Genomic DNA, 16,206 nt, shown 5'->3' with positions numbered 1-16,206 from the left:
TTGTTGCAAAGGGACCTAGCATTTCCAGCTAAAAAACTGAGAAGTAAATATAATCTATGAAAGGATACATGTAAGAAAGACAAAGGTTAGATAGGGCTAAAAGAGTAAAGGGGAAGGAGGTAATCCTAGAAGGTGGAAGTAGGAATAAATTACAAAGCATGTCTTTAATTTTGGTTTAGTCCCACAAGCTAAACCAGTCTTTGCTAATGAAAATTGTAGCCCTATCGCCCTCTACCGGAACCAGGTTGGAAACTACAGGGAAATAGTCTGAAGCTGCTCTTTAGGGAAACTGCTCCCATTTCTGTTATCTATTGCTACCATTTTCCAGATTTTAAAGTGTAAACCTCAGGTGTTCAGAAAGATAAAGGAACACAGCTCCCTTTGCACATGCAGCCTGACAGGTTAATGCTGAAACACCTGGTGCAGAAGAGAGTGGACAGTCCTTCCCATACTCACCTTTAATTTGTGGCAGCCAGATCACAGGGACCTCTAACAGCTGTCGCCTCTGCTGGACGTCCCAGCAAGCAGTCCCTAGCACTTCAACCTCTGCCTGCCCCACTTCCACTCCATGGACATCTGCTTAGAACTCCTCCCTCATTTCTTAACCCCATCATGAAACCTACTCAGTTCCATCTTAGTGTCACTTTGCTCCCAGGGACTACAGTTGGGCTAGACAGAGTGAATGCCAGCTCCCAGCAGAGTAACATCACATTGTGAATTCAAGTAGTGAGTGCCAAAGGTGCAAACCTTCATTTTAGCTTAAGTGCCACCCTATTTATACCTAAAAGCAATGTATCCAAATGTTTCGACCATGCACTGAAATCGGAAAAAAAATTATAATGCACCAATAAATGTATTTATTTACGAATTATAGAAGTGTACAATTGTACAATATATTATGTACATTATAAAACACACAAAAATAGAAATTTAAAAGGATGAGAGTAAATACAAATAACCATTTTCCCATTTTCCCCCACGCACTGATTATCTGCGTACCCCAGGGATAGAACACACTCCCACCTGAAACCAGTCCTAAAGCACGCCAATGATCACTGTATTTGGATTTTTAGCTCCGTTTACAGAAAAATGTACAAGATCACAGCTTTTTAAAGTTTTGCAAAATAGCCCCAGTATCTAGTTTAAATGTGTGAACATGTTTGATGCTAACTTAAGACCTATTTGGACTAATCACAACACAGCTAGTGAAATGTTACTTTATGGTTCACTGATAGCAGTTCCATTTTAAGGCAAACTAAATAGGGGATTTCATGGAGTTGAGTAGGAATAGTTGGAGAGAAAAATGCTTTAAAGAAATACTTAAACATAAAGGAGGAGGGTTGCTTATTAAAAAAGTAAAGAGCCAATAGCTAGCTTCTAAAAAAAAAAATTCCTCACCTACAGTGGAAAAGACTTAAAAGAAAAAAAAAAGAAAAAAGCATTCCAAACAATGGCGTTTAGCCAATGCAGATGGATTAGAATGGCTTGCCACACTTCTGCCTGTCCTAATACCAGTGAGTCCTTAAGACCATGGATTCTCTTATGTTTATAGCCCCAGTATCCAATCACAGACCCAGGCACATAGAAACTCAGTGAATATTTGACGAATGTTGAACAACTGGTCAAAAAATATGTAGAGTGCTGAATCACATTTTGAAATAATTGTTGCTAAAGAACACTCCAGCATCTGGTTTTGATTTGTTGAAGCAAATAACTAGATAAACGTCATGGTCAGTGATGTACTCAGAGAGCTTCATTACATTCCTCAACATCATTCCGCCCCCCTCCCCGTCCCCATCAGTCCTCCGGCACCCCCCTATCCGGGATGCTTGCACTGAGGTCTGAGCTTCCTGCCAGGCAGTGGAGGGCCGTGGGCAGTCTCCTCCTCCACCCCTCAGTGCAAGCTGGGAGAACTAGAAGAGTATTGTCTTCTACAGAGAACCTTGCTCGAAGTGTTTAGTTTTTAAAAATATTCATGAAAACCTAACAACTTTTAGATAGGACACGAACATCTGACTTTTGATACTGAGATACACACATAACCAACAACTGCTAGAACTTCCACCGTGGCCTCCTCATGGAAGAGTTATCTTTTAATAGGTTCTTCTCCAATTTAAAGAGATTAGAATATTATACAATTTAAGTAACTTGATTTCATTAATAACCAGTTTCACTTTGGGTACACACTGAATGTTTTCACCTACGTGTTCATTTATTCTGTTGACAAAAATGTCGGTTTCTTGATGAAAACAAAACTAAAGCTACACTGAATTTCCATTAGATTAAATGCAAACCAGGGTTGGTTATCAAGTCTTGATCAAAAGAAGGGAGATGGAGTTCAGAGATTTGCTGGAGAGACGGGAGCCATAAACTGAAGGCTCAGTTCTTTCACTATTGCAGTGTGGAAAGAGTTTTTTTAACCTAAAGTACTAATTAGAGGATAATGTACTTACGTGGTTGGGAAGTACGTATGTACCACCCAAAGGGAAAGGAAAACAGACTGGTGGGATCTTCTAAGGTCAAGGTGATGCTGGTTTTTTCTAAGTACTGTGCTGAGTGACTAGGTTGTGAAATCACCCTCTGGAGTCTTGAACACAGAAAGCCAGCTGCTTGGAAGAATAAAACCTCAGACAAAATAGCCACTAGAATGGAAATACTTTTCTTGAGTATTATCTTTCAGGAAAACCAGAACATGGGCACATTACACATTGTTCGCTCACAATTCCCAGCACCCCCTTTTGCTTGTTGCTACAGGCTGGCCCCCCGTCTCTCGCGCTTCCGTGACCAGCCCGTCTCGCCTGACGCTGCAGCCCCCCAGAAATACCGGACTCAACAAGTGAACCCACCCCCTACCTGTAAAATGAAACAAACACTCAGTGGCACTACTGCCCCAAAAGGAAGGGTCTTGCTAACACCTTTAAAAACAAAACAAAACAAAAAACAAGTGATGGAATTTCCAGTGAAGAAACTGCTTTGAGAATGCAGTAGAAATTGTATCCTAAAACCATTCATGTTTTTGGTAGTTTTCAAATTTTATTTCCAACTACTACAGTAACAAAATACCAGTGATAATTCTGCATGGAATGTGGCAGCCTTTTAAATCAATAAGGTCACAAATTAGTATTCCAACAGCATTTTGGCCTACGGAGATTTTGATAGGGGAGGATTATTACAATCAGTCCTGTAATATTACAGACATATGCTTCTTCAGTATCTAGTGATAAAAATATTCCTCTTACCTCAATGTTTCATCATGTATACATTTCTACTCTTTATAAGCACTTATCCTTCTGGGCTGCAATGGGTAAGGGGGAAATTCCTCCCACACGTGGGTTTCTCTATACCATACAGAAATAGCGATCACTTCTGCAGTAATGTACATTATTAAATTTTTTGTTGAAAATAAAAGAGTGATTTATCCTATCCTTTCCCTGGAAGTAAAAAGACACACACCATTACAAACATAAAATGAGTCAAACTTCTATTTTATTGACAGGAGTCCAAAATGAATACAAAAAGATGCCTCCTTTGCATGTTATGTTTTTTTTTTCCTTAAAAGTCTTCTGAGTCAGGTAGATTAAAAGCTAAGAATGTATTTCAGCTTTTATAGTGAACCTTTTAAAAAAGGTTTAATAAGTCACCAATATCAGAGAACATATGGTCCCACAATCGTTTTTAGACCTATAGCTTATAAAAAGAATTAGATCCTGCACTGATCTGCTAAAATAGAGGCTTAAAAATGTTTTAAGCCATTAAAAGCCATGTTTATAATCTGTCTGATAACTCTGGGCAATTAAGAAAAGGAAAATCCCCAATGTAGCCCTCTATATTATGTGGAATGTGACAGAATGCCAACTTATGACCAAGACAGGTAAAAATAAAAAGTTTAAAGCTATGAATGGAGCTGTTATAAATAGTCTTGTATCACTGCAAAATGTCAATAAATGAATGACAGAGCTTATCAAAAGATTAAAACTTGAGCAGATGTTACTTAAAATATTTGTGTGGTGTTTATCACACTTTAATGTTTGCTGAAAACTAAAGCTAAACAAAGAAAAACTGCTCACTTATAGACTGGTTTTCATGTACCTTTACTTTTACTGGGACCATAAATTGATCAGATAATACACAGCCCACACTCTGGACAGTTATAACAAAGGGTTTATTATCGTTTGCCGATGAAATAAATGCACCATCCCATACCTGAAAGGCTTTAACAAGCCTGAAGCGTTTTTCAGACTGTACCAAGGCTATATTATGCACCCATTTCTAGTAAAGAACTAACACCTCCCTCAACATCAGTTCTGCACTGTTTCTGGTTTTTTATACACTTCCGAAACAGCAAAGAGTTGCAAATACTGTGGTCCATTCAGAGCACGGCTTAGTCATCATCTTCCTCCTCCTCTTCCTCCTCCTCAAAGCTATCTTCAAAGCCCTCGCTGTCCTCCTGGTCTTCATCCCCCTCTATTGCTGTATCCCACTGCGGGTGATTTTCTGGTACAGGTTTAGCCTCATGAACTTCCAACTACAAAGAAGAATTAAATGCAGACATCAGAAATTTGGGGAAATATCTGATAAAGAAAAGGTTTTCTTTGACCACAGCAATTATAAAGAAATAGACCATAAATGGTTACTCCAAATTTAACATATTTATTTAAAATAGATATTCGTCCCAGAAATAAAAAGGTAATCTACTAACATATGAATATAGTCAAATTTCTAATACGGTTTGACATTTTAATTCTATAGAAGCTATACTATTAATTCTGTACAATGAAAGATTAATTGTGATTCTTGAGCAAGAACACTGAGTTATGTCTTAGTGTGTCTGGTGTCTTAAGTCTGCTGAGAGAAGAAAAACTCAAGTATGACTTTCAAAAAGGTATTTTGCAGCCTCCATACTCATAAAGTAAAATTCTATAAGCAATGGAAAGAAATATGGTACCCTTGTGGGAAAACACAGGCCTGCCTCTCCCAGCTCCCTTTACTCTGGGACTCCAGTGCACCACACAGTAATACTCCAACACAGTGTTTACACAACAGAAGGCCTTTTATGGTTTCAAGTGAAACTGGTAAACACTGACAGGAACATGCTTCAGATAATACTTAAACAAAGTATAAGATGATTATAAACAAACTAATCTCAGAAACTAATAAACACTTCAACAGAATCTGTGGGAAAAGATGTGTACTTTTCTAAAAAACAAACATACCAAAAAAAACAAAAACAAAAACCCAGAACCCAGTTGATGAGGCCCTGTAAAATCACAGCATACTAGAGGATATTAGGAGTATCAATTAAGTAATCTATATTTAATATTCTAAATCAGTCTAATAATTTATACTCAAGGTTCTAAAGCATTATGCTCCTTTAACTCAACAAGTTTAGTTTATTTAAAGAGTAGACCACTGAGTGTATCATATACAAAGTATGAGAGGACATCTTTTTCCCTCTATTATTCTACATTTCAGATCCAGAAATGCTTTCTTAGTATATTAAGCATGCATTCAAACAGGCAACCATATTTATTGAAGAGTCACTATTCTTACCTTCAAGGGTTTAATCTGATCCAAACCCATATAGGAGTCTGATCTCAGAAACACTGTATACTGATAATTTCCAGGCTTGCCTGGTGCAGGAAACTTCAGTTCTACCTAGAAGAAAAAAAACAGCACTTAAAATCCGTATTTTGAGAAATAGAAGAAAGAACATCATCTAGGTCTTTTATTATATTCTTTAATAATAAACTAGTAAATGTGTTTCCCTGAGTTCTATGAGCCATTCTAGCAAATTATCAGACTCAAGGAGGGGGTCACGGAAACCCCAATTCATAGCCAGCTGGTCAGAAGTACAGACAACTTGAGACTTGCAACTGGCATTCTGAAGCACGTGGTGAGGGGTTGGGGGGTGGAGTCTTAAGGAACTGAGCCCTTACCCTGTGGGCTCTGATGCTAACTCCAGATATATCGTGCCAGCATTCAGCTAAGATGCAGTGCACTCAGCCGGTGTGAGAGACAACTGCTTGGTGTGGGGAAAAACCCACACGCCTGGTGTCAAAAGCGCTGTGTGACAGTAGTGTGAGTAAATGAGAAACACACAGTAATGAGTTTTTCCTTTACAAATGCCCAGTGCTGGAAATAACCACATGATTTCACCCATATGTGGAATCTAAAAACAAAACAAATGAATAAACAAACAAAAACCAGAATCTGATCTATAAATACAGAGAAGAAACTGATGGTTGAGAGAGGGAATGTTGGGGGGATGAGGGGATGAGCAAAATGGGTGAAGGGGAATGCCAAATACAGGCTTCCAGTTATGGAATTAATAAGTCATGTAACCAAAAAGTACAGAATAGAAAACAGAGTCAATAATATTGTAATAGCACTGTATGGTGACAGACAGTAGCTACAGCTATACTCATTGTGAATATAGTATAACAAATAGAGAAGCTGAATCACTGTTATATACGTGAAATTAATGTAACATTGTATGTCAACTATACTCAAATGAAAGAAATTTTTAAAAATGTGCCTAGTGCCTTAAAATGCCAAGAAGATACTTATTTCCTTTTAAATCATAAGCTTCATACACAAAGAGTTACAAACTCTTAAAAATTTCAATTCCAGGGAAAGAAGATGGCAGGGAAGTAGGAGAACCCTAGGCTCAAAACATCCCATGAACACAACTAGATACCATCTAATCATTCTAAATACCGCGGCAATCAGAGCTAAGGGCTGTGAGAGAGAGAAGAGGCCATGTCGAAGATTAGGTAGGAAGTGTAGAGACACGGTTTGGAATAGAAATGGATCATGGCCGCTGTAGTAGGGAGGGAGCGGCAGTTGGAGAGAAGGGCATGAGACTACCTAGCACACAGGGGAGTGCACGGGGAAAAGGAATTCCCATAGCAATGGGCTTAGAGAGCAAGAGAGCAAATTTCGTGAATTCTTGCAACCAGCAGGGCTTAAAGCCTGGAGCTTTATTTATTCCTTTTATAAAGATTTTTATTTATTTATTTGATAGAGAGAGTACAAGCAGGGGGAGCAACAGGAAGAGGGGAAGCAGGCTCCTGCTGAGCAGAAAGCAGGACGTGGGGTTCAATCCCAGGACTCTGGGATCATGACCTGAGCTGAAGGCAGACAATTAACCGACTGAGCCATCCAGGCGCCCCAAGCCTGGAGTTTTAAAGGTCAGCATGCTTGGCTCTGGGAGAGCTCAGAGGGCACTGGGGCTGCTCTCAGAGAAAAGGCAGGGCAAACGGTCCATGGACATACAGCATGGAAACAGCGACCTGAAAAGCACATGGGGCACACAGTGGGGAGGGTATTCACTCATCTCAGAGGGCACCACAGAGACCCCCCTCTGGGGCCATTACCCCCACCCTCACCCCTCAGCACGAGAGAGGGCCACCTGCAGGAAGCAGCGACGGGCCGATACTCACTACCTAACTTGCTTACACCAAGCCCCCCAACACCTGTACTCCAGGGAACCACCCCTCCCAGTCACACTTGCCTCAGTCCCAGCACAGTGGGCCCCAAGTTTGGCAGGGCCTCAGTTCCTACGGTGATGGCAACAGGACTTTCACAAGCAGACCAGAACACACCTAGTTAAAACTTGCCACATTCAGGCCAGGGACCAAACATTGCCCACCAAGAGGCAAAGCGACCCTCTGCAGACAACTGGCCTGAAAAATAAAGCAGCCAGAACACAAAAGCAAAGCCCACACAGCACACATTGGAGACACCAGGCCCTAGGGAACAAGGGACACTACACTATAGAGCACTACAGGACTTCCTCTAAGTAAAGCCATTACTCTCAAGAACAGGAGACATAGCTGACTTTCCTACACAGAGAAACAGGCACAGAGACACAGACAAAATGAGAAGACAGAGGAATCTCTCCTAAAAGAAAGAAAAGGACGAGGCCATGGCAGAAGATCTAAGCAAAACAGATGTAGGAACATGCCTGGTAGAGAACCTAAAGCAATGATCATAAGGATACTCACTGGGCTTGAGGGAAGAGTGGAAGACTTCAGTGAGACCATTAACACAGAGATAAGGAATAACATAGCAGAGATAAGGAGCTCAATAAAAAAAATTAGACACACTTGATGGAATGAATGGCAGGGTGGAAGCAGCAGAGGAACAAATTAATGACCCAGAAGACTAAAGAAAACAATAAACAGATCAATGAAACGAAGAGTTGGTCCTTAAAAAACAAACAATAAAACTGATAAATCTCTACCCAGTTATCAAGAAAGAGAAAAGACCCAAATACATAAAATTGCAAATGAAGAAGGAGAAATTAACAACCACCACCACAGAAATACAATTATAAGAGATTATTATGAAAAACTATGTACCAACAAACTGGACAACCTAGAAAAAATGGATGAATTCCTAGAGCCATATAGCCCACCAAAACTAAAACAGGAAGAAATAGGAAAACTTGAACAGAATGACAATCAGCAAAGAAATTGAATCAGTAATCAAAAAACAAGTCCAGGACCAGATTTCTACTAAACATAAAGAAGAGTTACTACCTATTCTCAAACAATTCCAAAAAATAGAAAAGGATGGGAAACTTCCAAATTTATTCTAGGACAGCATTACCCTCATACCAAAACCAAATGAAAATAACACAAAAAAAGAGAACTACAGGCCAATACTTCTAATGAAAACAAGCAAAAATCCTCAATAAAATACTAGCAAAATGAATCCAACAATACACTAAAAAATCATTCACCCATGAAGAAGTGGGATTTTTTTCCTTGGGTTGCAAGGCTGGTTCAATATTCTCAAGCCAATGTGATACATCACATTAATAAGAGAAAGGATAAAAGCTATACGATCATTCCAATAGACACAGAAATAGCATCTGACAAAGTAAAACATCCATTCATAATAAAAACCCTCAACAAGGGGCACCAGAGTGGCTCAGTCAGTTAAATGTCTGACTCTTGATCTCAGTTCAGGGTCATGAGTTCAAGCCCTGCATTGGGCTCTGTGCTGGGTGGGGAGCCTACTTAAAAACAAAACAACACAAACCAAAAAAACCCTCAATAAAGTAGGTGTAGAGGGAACATACCTCAACATAATAAAGGCCAGCCATATATGCAAACCCCAATGCTAGCACCATCCTCAATGGAGTAAAACTGAGAGCCTTGCTCCTAACGTGAAGAAGACAAGGATGTCTACTCTCATCACTTTTATTCAACATAGTACCAGAAGTCCTAGCTACAGCAATCAGACAACAGAAAGAAGTAAAAGGCATCCAAATTGGTAAGAAAGAAAGAAATCTTTCAGTATGTGCTGATGACATCATACTATACATAGAAAACCCAAAAGACTCCATCAAAAAACTGCTAGAACTGATAAAGTTGCAGGCCACAAAATCAATGTACAGAAATCTGCTGCATTTCTATACACCAAAAATGAAGCAGCAGAAAGAGAAATTAAGGAATCAATCCCATTTACAACTGTATCAAAAGCAGTAAAATACCCAGTAATAAATCTAACCAAGGATGTTTATTCCTATATTCTGAAAACTATAAAACACTGACGAAAGAAACTGAAGACACAAAGAAATGGAAAGACATTCTAGGTTCCTGGATTGGAAGAACAAATATTGTTACAATGTCTATACTACCTAAAGCAATCTACACGTTCAATGCAATCCCTACCAAAATACCAACAGCATTTTTCCAGAACCAGAACAAATAATCCTAAAATTTATATGAAACCACAAAGACCCTGAATAGCCAAAGTAATATTGAAAAAGAAAAGCAAAGCTGGAGGCATCACAATTCCAGAGTTCAAGTTTTATTACAAAGCTGAAGTGATCAAAACAGTATGGTACTGGCACAAAAACAGACACAAAGATCAATGGAACAGAACAGAAAATCTCTAAATTAAACCCACAATTATATGGTCAATTCATCTTCAACAAAGCAGAAAAGAGTATCTGGTGGGAAAAAGTCTCTTCAACAAATGGTTTTGGACAGCAATGTGCCCAAAGAACCTGGACCACTTTCTTACCCTACATATAAAAATAAATTCAAATGGATTAAAGACCTAAATGTGAGGGGCGCCTGGGTGGCTCAGTGGGTTAAAGCCTCTGCCTTCGGCTCAGGTCATGATCTCAGGGTCCTGGGATCGAGCCCCGCATCGGGTTCTCTGCTCCGCGGGGAGCCTGCTTCCCTCTCTCTCTCTGCCTGCCTCTCTGCCTACTTGTGATCTCTCTCTGTCAAATAAATAAATAAAATCTTAAAAAAAAAAAAAAAAAGACCTAAATGTGATACTTGAAACCACAAGAATCCTGGAAGAGAAGACAGGCAGTATCTTCTTTGACATTGGCCATAGCAACTCTTTTCTAGATAGGTCTCCTGAGGCAAGGAAAACAAAAGCAAAAATAAACTATTGGGACATCATCACAATAAAAAAGCTTCTGTATAGTAAACAATCAACAAAAACCTACGGAATGGGAGAAAATATTTGCAAATGGTTTATCTGATAAAGGGTTAGTAACCAGTGGGGCACCTGGATGGTTCAGCTGATTAAGTGTCCAACTCTTGATTTGGGCTCAGGTCATGATCTCAGGATCATGGGACTGAGCTCTGTGTCAGGCTCCTCACTCAGTCAGCAGTCTGCTTCTCTCCCTGCTCCCTCTGCTCCTCCTCCTGCTCTCTCTCCCTCTTCTCTCAAATAAGTAAATCTTAAAAAAAGGGGGGGGAGGACTAATATCCAAATATATAAAGAACTTATAAAACTCAATATGCAAAAAACAAGTATTCCAATTAAAATGGACAAAAGAGAAGGTTCCATGTGCACTTGAGAGGAATGAGTATTCTGTTGTTTTAGGGTGGAATGTTCTGTATATATCTATGAGGTCCATCTGGTCCAATGTGTCATTCAATGCTCTTGTTTCTTTACTGATTTTCTGCTTGGATGATCTATTACTGAGAGAGGCGTGTTAAGATCTCCTACTATTAATGTATTCATATCAATATGACTCTTTATCTTGATTAATAGTTTTCTTATGTAATTGGCTGCTCCCATATTAGGGGCATAGATATTTACAATTGTTAGATCTTCTTGGTGGATGGTCCCTTTAAGAATTATGTAGTGTCCTTCTGTATCTCTGACTACAGTCTTTAGTTTAAAATCTAATTTGTCTGATATGAGAATCACTACCCCGGCCTTCTTTTGAGGCCCACTGGCATGAAAGATGCTTCTCCATCCCTTCACTTTCAGTCTGGGTGTATCTTTAGGTTCGAAATGGGTCTCTTGTAGACAACATATGGATGGGTCCTGTCGTTTTATCCAATCTGCAACCCTGTGTCGTTTTATGGGCGCACTTAGGCCATTCACATTCAGAGTGATTATTGATAAATACGTTTTTATTGACATCGTGTTACCTTTGAAGTCTTTCTTTCTGTAGATTGTCTCCATATTTCTGTTCAATGATATTCTTAGGATTTTTCCTCTTTTATAGAACCCCCCCTTAATATTTCCTAGAGTGTCGGCTTGGTGGTCACATACTCTTTTAAGCCTTGCCGATCTTGGAAACTCTTTATCTCTCCATCCATTTTGAATGTCAGTCTTGCTGGATAAAGTATTCTTGGCTGCATGTTCTTCTCATTTAGTGCCCTGAATATATCTTGCCAGCCCTTTCTGGCTTGCCAGGTTTCTGTGGACAGGTCTGACGTTATTCTGATGGGCTTTCCTCTGTATATAAGGAGCTTCTTTGTCCTCGCTGCCTTCAAGAGAGCCTGTCTACAATTATGATTCCTCATTTTTACTATCAGGTGTCTCGAGGACTTTCAAGATTCTATAATCTTGGAGGGAGACCGTTCTGCCTCTAGTACATGAACGCTGGTTCCATTCGCGAGATTGGGAAAATTTTCATGGAGAATTTGTTCCACTATATCTTCTAGACTTCTTTCTTTCTCCTCCCCCTCAGGGATTCCAATAATTCTGACATTGGAACGTTTCATGGCGTCATTTATTTCCCTAATTCTGTTTTCGTGGCTTCTAAGCTGTTTGTTCCAGGCTTCCTTCTGATCCTTTCTCTCTGTTTGTCCTCCAGATCACTAATTCTATCTTCTGTCTCAGTTACCTTAGCTTTTAGAGAATTTAGATTAGATTGGAACTCATTGAAAACACTGTGAACATCATCCCTGGTGGCTTTCAGTTCTGCCCTAACATTGTGAACATCATCCCTGGTGGCTTTTAGTTCTGCCGTAATCAATTCCATTTTGTCATCCATGGCTTTCTCCAACCTAGCTATTGCCTGGGTAATTGTTAGCCTGAATTCCCTTCCTGACATATTGTCTATGTCGATAGCCATTAGCTCTATTGCAGAAGGCCCAGCCTCTGAATTTTTCTTCTGTTGAGCATTCCTCCTCCTAGTCATTTTGGTGAGAGATGGCTCAGCAGATGTAGCTGGATGTATCGACTGTGGTGCAGTCATGAACATTGCTTCAAAAAAGCCATACAGATGGCCAACAGACATATGAACAGATGCTCAACATGACTTATCAGGGACACACTGGTCAAAACTACAATGAGATATCACCTCACACCTGTGAGAATGACTAAAATCAAAAACATATGAAACAACTGGTATTGCCAAGGATATGAAGAAAACAGAACCCTCTTGCATTGTTGGTGGGCTACAAACGGGTGCAGCCACTGTGAAAAACACCACTGAGGTTCTTCAAAAAGTTAAAAACAGAAGCACCCTACAATCTAGCAATCATATTACTGGGTATTTACCCCAAAAGTACAAAAACACTAATTCAGGGGCACCTGGGTGGCTAGTCAGTTGAGCATCTGACTTGGTTTCGGCTCAGGTCATGGTCTCAGGGTCATGGAACAAGCCCCATGTTGGGCTCTGTGCTCAGCAGAGAGTCTGCCTGGGATTCTCTCTCCCTCTCCCTATGCCCCTCCCCTTGCTCTTGCTCTCTCTCTGTAAAATAAATAAATCTTAAAAAAAAAAAAAAAACCCCACTAACTCAAGGAGATACATGCACCCCTGTATTTACAGCAGCATTTACAATAGCCAAATTATGGAAGCAGACCAAATATCCATCAACTGATGAATGGATAAAGATGGGGTATACACATACATACAATGCACTATTACTCAGCCACAAAAAAAGAATGAAATCTTGCCATTTGCAATGACATGGATAGAGCTAGAGCTTATAATGCTAAGTGAAATAAGTCAGTCAGAGAGAGAGATAACACCATAAGACTTCACTCATATGTGAAATTTAAGGAGCAAAATAAATGAGCAAAGGGAGTAAAAAAGAGAGAAAGACAAACCAGGAAACAGACTCTCCACTACAGAGAACCAATGGTTATCAGAGAGGAGGCGGGCAGGGAATGGGTGAAAAGGTGATGGGGATTAAGAAGTGCACTTGTGATGAGCACCAGGTGATTAAAATAAAAACTTAAGGAAAAAATTTCGTTTCCACTCATACAAAGGAAGAATAAGTTATTAAGATGGCATTTGGATGTTCTGGTGATCTGTCTCCAATCTCCAAAATCCAGATTTTGTAGGCAAGGTTATATATTAAAAAAACCAACTAGGAAAAATGAACTAAAAAATTCATGGGAATATTATTTTTTAACATTAATCTCACAATTTGACTTTCTAAATATACCACAAAACCCAGAAATTGTAAAAGAAAAAATTACTAAATCACACTACCAAAAAAACCCAAATAAATAATGTTTGTGCTTTTGCTTGGTAAAAACAACTGCAATAGTAAAACAAACTAGGGAGAAGTATTTGCAACAAATATCACAAAGAGATGTAACATTTAAAACAATTCCCCAAACCAATTAAAAGACCAATAACTCAACAAAAAATGAACAATGGTCAAAAACAGACATAAAAATAAGTACAACTCAAATACACTGGAAGACGTTCAGTTTCACTCCTGAGATACAAAATTTATACTTACACTGAGTATAAGTAGCATAGTAAAAAGTGATTAAGGCAAGAATCAGCAATGTATATTAAAATGAACAAATAAAAGACTAGTAGAGAATATTAACATAGTGCCCAAGTATTACCTGAAAGATTAGAGGAAAAAAATACCTTTTATAGTAGAGAAAAGCCTTAATTAAATGTCTAACCATTGTATCACCAGTGTGGGGCAAAATGATATAATGTGCCCCATAAGAAGGTTATATCGCTTATGTAGTATTTTTGCCAAAAATATTTAAGATGAATACAATCATGAGTAACCAATGAGACAAATTAAACTGATGGATATTCTACAAAATATTTTGCCTGGATTCTTCAAAAATTTTGATGGCATGCAAAATTTAAAAAAACAAAACACCAAGAGTTCTAGAATAAAGAAGATTGACAACCAAATGCAATGCATGATCCTTGAACGGATCCTGAATTTTGAAAACAAAACAAAAACTATAACAGACATTAGTGAAATAATTAAGGAAATCTGAATATGGACTGCACATTAGATAAATACCATATCAATGTTAAATTTCCTGAATATAGTAATTTTATTGGGCTTATGTAGGAGATGGCCTTTGTTTTTAGGAGATACATGGTTAAGTATTTAGGGTTACAATGTCATGATGTCTACAGGCACACATGCAGAGAAAGATATTAAACTATCTTAAATATAAGGCAAAATGTTAACTGATGAGTAGAGATGAAGGATATGGGAGTTCATAATAGTATGCTTGCAACATTTCTATAGGTTTGAAACTTTTTAAAATAAAAGATCAGAGAGAAAAAGGTAAGGTGTATGCTATTTTGTATGCAATACTGGAGAAAATACATATGTGTATTTCCTTGTAATTTATACACAGTATTACATGAGGAATACACAAAAATTTTGTTTAACATCATTGGCCTCCAGGAAGGAAAATGGGTGACTGAGAGGGATGTTTCAGTGGATGCACTTTTGTGTATCTTATGAAATATTAACTAGGTGAATTTATTATCTGCTCAAAAATAGGTAAAACTTAAATTTAAAAAATAGTAATAAAACTGCTCTATCCAAGAAATATCCTTTAAGTTAACACTAACTCTAAGTGTCAAATAAACAACAACAAACTACTTCATACATTTACTACTTGGTTATAAAAGGGGAAAAATACTTTTGGATTAAAAATCAATATCACAGAACTATCTTGAAATTCTAAAAAACCTTGCTCTTTCTAGAGAAGTAGCATGAAACAATGAAGAAAAACAAGATAAACAAATAAAACATGCTCATCATGATACAGTAGTGATGACATTACCAATGAATAACACCACATAATCAAAAATTCCACTCTCAAAATCTAATTACCAGTTCTTAAATTTGTTTTTAAGACCAAAGATATTTATCTTAGCACTAATCCAATGAGGATAAAAATCATAAATTTTTGTAAAATACAACTAAGTTCTGGACAGGAGAACAAAAGGCGTATGTTCTCAGACACTAACAGTGAAAACTCCCAAAAATAAGTTGAAAACAAGTTTTGAACACTGATCAAGTTGCCTACCTCTAACAACACTGTATAAATTTCTAATCGACTACTCCCAAAAGACACTAGAGAACAGTTATAAAATGTGCCTTAACAAATAAAATACAATAAGCCATATATGATAAGCTGACTTCTAAGAAAGACTTTATGAAGAAGCATGATGGTGAGATGCCAGGTGTTTGTAAAAACTGAAATAATGGTGTTGGATAATTACCTCTTCTGTATCTTTTAGTGTACACACATGATATGGCATAGATATTAATGTCTGTTCCTTCCTATCTGCAATATAAAGCCACCACCATTCTTGTTTTTCCTGCAAAGAAAAAAAAAATTTATATTATCAGAAAGAACTAGAGAAATAACTGTTCTGCCTCGTCTCCTCTTAGACATACTGTTCTGGTTTTATCACTGCAGTATTTCCAGCATAGATACAGTGCCTGGTACAAAGTAGATATTTAATATTTACTGAATGAATAAATCATTCTTAACCATTTGTAGATCTGCTGTCCAAAAGAATTCTGCATGTAATTTGGGGGTTTCAAATGGCCCCTTAAAAAGCCCTACTGATGGCCCTCTGTATTAAAAACCCCTGTATTAGCCTTAAATGACAAAAAAAACAGCCTAAAAAATAAAACATTATAAACCACACTACAATATCATCTAGCAAATAATCTTGGTAATCTTACCTAG

At 38.2% G+C, this 16,206-nt stretch overlaps 1 protein-coding gene across 1 annotated transcript in view; it reads right to left on the bottom strand.

The window, feature by feature from the left end:
* Window positions 1-3,468: 3,468 nt before the first annotated feature.
* LOC111158295 (SEC63 homolog, protein translocation regulator) overlaps window positions 3,469-16,206 on the bottom strand; it is a 74,851-nt gene continuing 62,113 nt past the window's right edge. Inside the window, exons 19-21 of the mRNA XM_022520232.1 lie at window positions 15,731-15,829; window positions 5,551-5,655; window positions 3,469-4,525 (exon numbers count right to left, since the gene is read on the bottom strand). Coding sequence (XP_022375940.1) covers window positions 4,382-4,525; window positions 5,551-5,655; window positions 15,731-15,829 — 348 coding nt within the window. The 3' untranslated portion in view covers window positions 3,469-4,381. The remainder of the gene's footprint in view (window positions 4,526-5,550; window positions 5,656-15,730; window positions 15,830-16,206) is intronic.

This window comes from Enhydra lutris, unplaced genomic scaffold, assembly GCF_002288905.1.
Source record: "Enhydra lutris kenyoni isolate GAN:26980312 unplaced genomic scaffold, ASM228890v2 scaffoldscaffold58, whole genome shotgun sequence".
In the NCBI taxonomy this organism is placed as follows: domain Eukaryota; kingdom Metazoa; phylum Chordata; class Mammalia; order Carnivora; family Mustelidae; genus Enhydra; species Enhydra lutris.
The sequence above is the reverse complement of the archived record's forward strand: the minus strand, read 5'-3'. Positions and strand labels throughout refer to the sequence as shown.